The 8,914-nt window shown below is 37.3% G+C and overlaps 1 protein-coding gene across 1 annotated transcript; it reads left to right on the plus strand.

Annotated features, from left to right (window-relative positions):
• The first annotated feature begins 1,365 nt into the window (after positions 1 to 1,365).
• Positions 1,366 to 8,599, plus strand: LOC104245534 (kinesin-like protein KIN-14I). Its single transcript, XM_009801153.2, has 18 exons — positions 1,366 to 1,847; positions 2,245 to 2,411; positions 2,501 to 2,644; positions 2,777 to 3,007; positions 3,086 to 3,157; positions 3,770 to 3,838; positions 4,039 to 4,251; positions 4,336 to 4,417; positions 4,494 to 4,589; positions 4,685 to 4,861; positions 4,948 to 5,054; positions 5,166 to 5,344; positions 5,444 to 5,605; positions 5,713 to 5,966; positions 6,051 to 6,214; positions 6,376 to 6,567; positions 7,148 to 7,662; positions 7,994 to 8,599. Exons 1-18 carry the CDS (start codon positions 1,727 to 1,729, stop codon positions 8,109 to 8,111), a joined length of 3,063 nt encoding a protein of 1,020 aa, XP_009799455.1. The 5' UTR covers positions 1,366 to 1,726; the 3' UTR covers positions 8,112 to 8,599.
• The last annotated feature ends 315 nt before the right edge of the window (positions 8,600 to 8,914 follow it).

The following is an 8,914-nucleotide window of genomic DNA, read 5'->3' on the forward strand; positions in this document are numbered from 1 at the left end:
GGCATCCTATTAGTCTTGGATATAACATTAAGCAACTTAGTAAGCCATTCCAAGCCTGCTCTACCCACACACCTCCAAAGCTCAACCGGAATTTCATCTGGTCCGGTAGCTCTGCCCCTTCTCATCTTACGCATTGCCTCCATGACCTCATCGACCTCAATGTCCCGACAATCACTTAGTTCATGGGGGCTGTCGGCGTTCCTCAATTCACCTAGTACAATATCCTGATCCCCTTCCTCATTTAGAAGTTTATGAAAGTAGGTCTGCCATCTCCTCTTAATCTGGTCATCCCCCAACAAAACTTTGGGAAGTGGAAGAGAACCAAACTGTTTTTGTTAATATTGCGTAAATGACAGGTTCAAATTTAATTTCATGTGCTTGAAGAATCCAGAACTTATTAATTACCCAAGTAAACTTTTTTTGCTTATTGTTTTTATTAGAATATGGATTTACATGTTTGTACAAAAATGTTTCTAAAGTAATATTTAGTTTAAGGACAAAATGGTCATTTAACTTTACATGACCATTTTAATCTTTTAATTTTGACATAGGGTCTTCACACTTATAATATAGTATGATGATGATTTAAGAGCAATATATAAAATTTCCGGTAGTGTTAAGGGGTGATAGATAGGCACCAAGAATAGGATTTAACAAAAAGAAAAAAGAACTCAAGGCAATAAAATTGGTGCTTGAGTTAAAAGTAAAGTATCTTATGCATTAATCATAAAATTGAATTAGAAGATTTCCACTACCACAAAGGTAGGAACTATTAAGTCAGTGACAGTTAGATATTATATAGACAAATAACGTGTGTGTTACTGCAAAACTGACTATATAGATTTATCACAACTACTATCATTATGTGAGTGAGTTGATTTTACTTCCTGAGTTTGTTAAAATTTAAAATATAAATGAAAATATTATACGTTCATTTTCAATTAGTATTATTTAAATAAATAAATATCTTTAATATTTTATATGAGAAACTTTAACTAAATTTATAAAACTACAAAATACATTCAAAAAGAAATAACTAAATGAAATTAAGGCGGTTTCATATATTAAATATAATTCTTATAATGATATTTTATTTTAAGTAAATTAATACTTCTAAAGAAGTAAAGTGGTAAGCTACAAATTTAAGATTCATCTTCACAACGTAAAAATTGCTTCTGCTTGGCGTTCGGTTGAGAAAAAAAAAACTTCTAAATCATTTTTAAGCAAAATTAAGTAGAAAAAAAAAAGGGGAAGAAATACAGGAACCATTAGAAAACCCGAACCATTCGGCTCGGAATGAGGTTCGGCAGGTAGTTTCTTACACCTAAACTGAGTGTGTGCGTGTGAGAGGAGCAAAAAGCGAAGGTGGCCATGGTGATGGCGCGCGGAGGGGAGAGGAGAGGAGAGAGTCTACGTACAGGAAAAAATAAAAAGGAATTAAAAATAAATAAATTTCATTGACCCCAAAAAAAGAAAAGATCAAACCCAGTTTCATCATCATTGTTTTCCTCCTATAACTTCCCCTCCATTTTGTTGTCGTTCTTGTTTCTTCCCCAATTAAGATCCTCTCACCAAAAAACCCTGCCATCCTTCTCTTCTCTCTGTATATACATACAATCCGTACATATAATGCAGAGATAAGTACATTTTTTTTTTATTGAACATAGTTTTTCATCATCCAACGAAAATTCCCCAATTTTGTTGATTTTTTAATTGTTCTGGGGCAATGGCAATGGAGGAGGGGATTCTAGCAATATCTGTGGCATCAGTGGTGGAGGATGTTTTGCAACAACACGGGAAGCGACTGAGCGACATTGATTTGGCTTCTCGCAAAGCTGAGGAAGCTTGTAATTTCCCTTTATTATCCTTCCTTTCTTTGATCATTTACGCTTTCTCGTTTATGTGTTAATGAATCTTCCTTTATTTCACACTGTTGATCTTTTTAATCAATTTGTCATGTTTCTGTGAATCAATTAATGCATTATATTGAAATTAAGTGCCTCGTCTGTTGGAAGTAGTTGTTATTAATGCATATTATTTGAGATGAACCTAATTTCGCTATTACTACATTGTTTGTCTATTTAATGTGCATTTCCAAGATTCTCGGTCTTTTGAATTTCCCATCAATCATGAAACAGGAAAAGGAAGGGAAAAAAAGAAAAGAAAATTGTTCCCATTCTCCCACCTTAATATGTTCGTTTTTGTTTCAAATATATCTTGATTTTGAAATGAGAACAAATGCAGCATTGAGAAGATATGAAGCAGCAGGGTGGCTCAGAAAGACAGTCGGAGTGGTTGCGGCTAAAGATTTGCCGGCGGAGCCTTCAGAAGAAGATTTCAGACTTGGATTGCGCAGTGGAATTGTGCTTTGCAATGTTCTTAATAAAATTCAGCCCGGTGCCGTGCAAAAAGTGGGGGTTTATGAAGCTCCTTTGGTTCAACATTTTATCTATAATCAGTTTCAGCTAGTCATTGACCTAGTTCTACTTTGGTTTATTAGGTAGTTGAAGCACCTCCTGATTCTGTTAATGTCCCTGATGGGGCAGCTCTTTCTGCGTACCAATATTTTGAAAATGTCCGCAACTTCCTTGTAGCGGTTGAAGAAATGGGGCTTGCCTCTTTCGAAGCATCTGATTTGGAGAAAGTAAGTAGATGATTTGTGGATAATTTGATGTTTGTTTGATCTTGTGTTAGTTATGCTCTAAGCTAGTTGATCGAACACCTAAAGACACCTCTTGAACCAAAGTTTGAAATGTTCTATCATTTCCTGAATTAGGGAGGGAAATCTTCCAGAATTGTCAATTGTGTGCTAGCACTGAAATCATATGCAGAGTGGAAACAAGGAGGTGGAAGTGGATCATGGAAATACAGTGGGAACTCAAAACCATCATCGGCAGGAAAGCAATTTTTCCGAAGAAATTCTGAGCCATTCATGAATTCAATCTCAAGGACTTCATCTATCAGCGACAAGTCTCTTGATAGCACTGAGCCTGATGCTCGTGAAATGGTTTGTAATCTTATTTTGTAATGTTTGGCATCTCAAAATATGTTGAACGAGGTAAATATCTTAATCTTTCATTTCCAGGTGAACACAGGGTCCTTGCATATGCTTGTTCGCGAGCTTCTCTCTGACAAGAAGCAAGAAGATGTTCCATTTGTAAGTGATCTTAGCTTGATTTCCACAATCTTGGAAAAGGGATTCCACAGAAGGGTTTGATATGTTTCATGTAAACAGCTCTTTGTCTCATTACTGCTACTTCATTCAGTTGCTAGGGATTATGAATGATAATCATTTTTTTTCCCGATAAGGTGAATGATAATCATCTTTCTAAATGTGATTCCCAATAGACAGCTCTGATGACAATTAATCTGCCATATAGAGAAATACGCTAATCTTCACAACAGGGTCCACGTAATTAGCTTACTTCTCTAGCTTCCCTCAGAGGGTAAAGGCTTAGTAAGGACAGTAAATCTAGTCTATAAGATTTGATGTTTGCATGGATAGTTAGAAAGAGGCATCACCCAAGAAATATAGAGTACAACAGATGCCATCATTCCGTTGTTGTAGCAAACTACAATACTAGGTTATCTTATTCCTACAATCAGATTCTCCCAAAGTTCTAGAAAATGTCTCTGGAGAGGAACATAGACTTGGAACTTTGGGATCAAGCAGGCTTCTTCCTCTAGTATCCTATTGGTTATAGAGTTCTTTGAAAAAATAGTTGATGGTCCGCTTACCTGAAATAAACAAGTTTCTCATTTTGGACAGATTGTGGAGAATATGTTGAGCAAAGTTATGGAAGAATTTGAGCATCGGCTAGCCAGCCAAAGTGAACAGGTTGGAGCTCCTTCATTACTGGTGTTTTTGTTTTACTACATATTGTATGAGGCTTCTTCTTCCCAACTTCTTGTTTTCTTACCTGCATCTGAAATATGACAGAACAGATTGCTCCTTTTAGCAGTTGAAATATGATGAAAGTATCACACTGTCCTATTTTGCTTACAGTTGGGTCTTACATATTTTCGGTGATATGACAGTTGAAGACCTCCCATAAAGAGACAGCTGTTTCAAATACCGATGGATCTCCCTTGGAGCTTACACGTGAGGAGACGCAGGTCGCAATGGTCAAGGATGAAGAAAAAGCAGCCTCTGAAGGGACATGCGACAGGATAAACATAAATGATGGTGTATCAACAACACAGGTTGTAAAGCAGCTTATGCTGGTTGAACAACAGCATAGAGAAGTACAGGTATAGGAGTTCTTCTGCAAATCAGAGAATGAAGTATGTTTGGGTTCAGCTGATTGATTGATATACCCTGTTCATAATCTGTAGCAATTGAAATCTACTCTCCATGCTGCTAAAGTAGACATGCAGTTTCTTCAACTGAAATATCAGGAGGAAGTCAGCAATCTAGGTACAACTGAATAGAACTGTTTCATGCTAATTGAGATTGTGACTGGGATTTAGCAACTAAATTCTCTTTTGAAAAGGTAAACATCTGCATGGTTTAGCTCACGCTGCTTCGAGTTACCAAAAGGTTCTGGAGGAAAATCGAAAGCTTTACAATCAAGTGCAAGACCTTAAAGGTAAACACTGTTTTATAGAATAAGCTCTAATTTCATTGCAATCTGCTGGTAGATACTAACCACTGTTCTGCGTGTACATTTACATATTTGGACAGGGAACATCAGAGTGTATTGCCGGGTGCGACCATTCTTGCCTGGCCAACAAAACGGTCTAAGCACTGTGGATCACATAGATGACGAGAATATTACAATAACTACTCCTTCAAAGTATGGAAAAGAGGGAAAGAAATTATTCACTTTTAACAAGGTCTTTGGTCCTTCTGCAACCCAAGGTCGCTAAGTTCCTTATACTTTTCCTTTTTCATGAACATCACAGCTTTAGATATCATACTAACAGTCTCTATTTATCACAATGCAGCGAAAGTGTTTGCAGATACACAGCCTTTGATCCGGTCTGTTCTTGATGGCTTCAATGTTTGTATCTTTGCTTACGGACAAACAGGATCAGGGAAAACACATACGATGGTTAGGCAGTTACTAATTTTCGAACTGTTTAATCATAGAAGTGGATATCACTTGGTTAAGAGAAAAGGCAAAAACATTATGTTAATTGTTCCTAAATTGTTTTACCTACAGACTGGCCCATCAGATCTCACGAAGGAGACCCTTGGTGTGAATTACAGGGCATTGAGTGATCTATTCCTTATCTCAGAACAGAGAAGAGATGTTATTTCTTATGATATTTCAGTTCAGATGGTTGAGATTTATAATGAGCAAGTCAGAGATCTCCTTACCCCAGATGGTGTTAACAAAAAATATCCTTTGTGCAACCATTCATTCCTTTGCCTTTTCGTATTACTATTAGCTCTCTATCTTTTTGGTCTCTTAAATGTTTGAACTTAACTTCTAAATACAGTAGAAATTCGTAATAGTTCCCAGAAGGGTTTCAATGTACCTGATGCAAATCTTGTTCCGGTAACATCAACTTCTGATGTAATGAATCTGATGAACCTTGGGCACAAGAATCGTGCAGTGAGTGCTACTGCCATGAATGACAGAAGTAGTCGCTCTCACAGGTGCTCCTTATATGTCCTTTTTCTATTTTCCTGTCTTAAGGTGGAAGTTACTGTTGATTTAAGTTCCTTTGCTCTGTATATAAATATTTATGTTTGCATATTTGCAGTTGCCTTACAGTTCATGTTCAAGGAAGAAACATGACATCTGGTGCAATTCTTCGTGGTTCCATGCACCTCGTTGACCTAGCAGGAAGTGAAAGAGTGGACAAGTCAGAGGCAGTTGGTGATAGGTTGAAAGAGGCTACACATATCAACAAGTCTCTTTCTGCTTTAGGAGATGTCATATCTTCACTTGCTCAAAAGAACTCACACGTTCCCTACAGGAATAGTAAGCTTACGCAGTTGCTTCAAGATTCTCTTGGTAAGATCTTTGTGCTGTAGGCATAGAACTCCCCCCCCCCCCCAATCTTTCTGGTTTTCAAGTTTTGGCTTTCATATCTATCAGGAGGGCAAGCAAAAACTTTGATGTTTGTTCATATAAGCCCTGAGCTTAATGCTGTTGGAGAAACACTCAGCACTCTGAAATTCGCTGAACGGGTTTCTACAATTGAGCTTGGTACTGCGCGGGTCAACAAGGAGAGTTCTGACGTCAAGGAACTAAAAGAACAGGTTTCAAAATTGCCATATTTTTGGTTTATCAGTGAACTTATAGGCATGAACTGCTTTTCCCTTCTACAATGTAGATAACAAAATGACAATTCTTTTCTTCAAAAGATGTAGTCCAGAAGAATTGCATTTGGATTTTAAGTTTAGTTTTTCCCCTTCAACAGATTGCCGGTCTTAAGGCAGCCTTAGCAAGGAAGGAAGAAGAGCAAGGGCGCCGCCCAATTTCCAGATCAAGTACTCCAGAAAGAGTCAGAACAGGATCTTGCGGATCTTCTCTTTCTTCTAGTTGCCAGAGTATGGTAGACCTTTCAAGCCATCATAGACAGCTGATGGAAGATGTTGGTAGTAACATAGAGGTATATTTTTTTCGTACATGCCTCATCTAGCTTTTACCCTCATATGTAATATTATTAATTAATCAAGTAATACAAATTTTATGTTTCACTGGTTGCACATTGTAATTTTTATCATACAGAATAGAAACATACCAATGCCAGTTGCACAAGAGTTTTGTTTTGCTATAGTCACTAACCATTCTACAGCCTCGAAACTATCTTATACGAATTTAGATGTAACATGGTTTTCAAAGAAGTAAAAATGTTCATTATATGCTTCTGCATACATTCTAGGTATTCTCCTATGAGGGGATTGAGTCATTAGCCCCTTATCTATCTAGGAAACAAAGTCATTACCGGGCTAACTACCCGGCTAACCCATCTTCTGATTCCCTCTTGAACATGTTCCTCTTCATGCGTTTCTCTGACTTCTTGATAGTTCAAGTCTCTCCAGCTTAGTAAACCAATCAGGCTAAGGACATTCTTCCCCCCTGCTATCCTTCGTATTCTGATTACAGAAGGAACAAATGTATCTTTCCCTCTATGCAGTTTACTTGCATTGGGAGCTCAAAGTTGTCGATGTTTTCAAATCTTTTCTCAGGTTAAGAAGAAGTCTGCGTCAAAGATGAGAAGGCGAAGCTTAGATCCCAAAGACTTTCAGATGAATTCTCCTCCCTGGCCACCAGTCAATAGCCCTGCATCAAGGGAAGACGACAAAGAATCAGTCTCTGGTGATTGGGTTGACAAAATTATGGTGAACAAGCAAGATGGTCTGAGTAGAAGTAGTTCCTTAAGAGGATGGGAAGACGAAACTAGGCATTCATCTGACCTATTATATACGAAATGCTCCTCTGACGGTTCAAAGGTGTATCCTGAACAACCTATAAACAAAGTTGCAGCAAATAAAAAGGACGGCCAAGACTACGAGGCAAGTAGGATTCCGTCTGAAGCAGGTTCCATGGATGATTTGGATGACGTGGAAACTGCAACAAGTGACTCGTCTGAGCTCGAATTCCCTTGGCAACCAAATCTTCAGAAAGTTAGTCAGACTCCCAATGGACTGGGATCAAAACTCAAAAAACCTAGTCCTAAGCAAGTGAAGAAGCCAGAAATAAGGTATCAACTCATGAGAGCATTTTACTTGTTAATTTTGAACTGCCTGCATTAAGAAGCTGCTTATATCTCCATGCATTGGCATAATAAGAAGTATACTTCAACTTTTGAAGTTTGTGTGTGCCTCGTCTAAAAGCTTAAATTGATCAAAAGGGATACTTTTTATCTATTTATTTGGTCTACAACATCAATAATTGTCTGTAAATACATGCTTGCTTAACCTTTAGCAAATGAGCTTTTCTACCAACTCAAGTAAACAAACTAAAACTAAATCAACAAATATGTCAAATGAAACAACATGCACACTAACCTGTTTCTATGCAAATCAATGCAGGAGCTTGATTCCCCCACCACCAACTAGGAGACTTTCTAATGGGATGGTTTCACCATCTGCAAAAACAGGAAGAGCAGCTGCTTTAGAAGGAAAGCGAAAAACAGTGAGTGGCAAGTGATAAATGTTCTTACTTAGCTGAGTTTGATGCTTAAGCAACCAAAGATGTGCATTTGTGTATCCTTTTTCTTTCTTTTTTTTCTTGTCAATCTTTTCACTCTGCATTCTTTAGAGTGAAAGAGAGCGAGCGTGTGGCAATAGCTTCAGTTGCCAGCTTTTCCTCCAGCGGTGATCTTGAAATTGTTTTTGGTGTCCCACTGATGAGTTTCCAGTTGTTCATATGGTTGTTGGCTTGTCCTTCATTTTTTTCCATTCTTTTGGGATGCAGAATGTAAGAAAATGCAGAAAATGAGAAAAAGAAATAATAGAATTATAGATACCAATTACTTCTTTTAATGTGTCAATGGACTTGGAGTCGAGTAATTTCAAGGGCAAAGATCACTTTTAGCCCGTGTCTGAAACTATTTATATCTGGTAGCCACAAAAATGTATTAAATTTGTATATTACACACACATATATATATATTATTTTTTATTTTTCTGCTATTATTTTGAGACTGGCTATATCTTTTCTATTTGTTGGCCGAGGAAGCAATCCTTTGTGGATGAGCTACAAATTTGTTGTTTCGTTGCATTTAAAACCAAGTGAAATGGAAACATGGTTGAACAAGCATTAAACGAGTGTCACGTTATCGGTTTTTTGTTTTGGTTGCATTTGCCAACTTTATAAATTTAATATAATTGTCATAATGCATGTGGAAATTGTCATAGTGGACCCTTAAAGTTGTCAAGATTTTTATTTTGGCACATCAACTAAGCTTTGTTCCTATTAAACATTTAAGGCAAGTTAAAAGTGTGTCTAAA

This window comes from Nicotiana sylvestris, chromosome 1 (assembly GCF_000393655.2).
Source record: "Nicotiana sylvestris chromosome 1, ASM39365v2, whole genome shotgun sequence".
Classification (NCBI taxonomy): domain Eukaryota; kingdom Viridiplantae; phylum Streptophyta; class Magnoliopsida; order Solanales; family Solanaceae; genus Nicotiana; species Nicotiana sylvestris.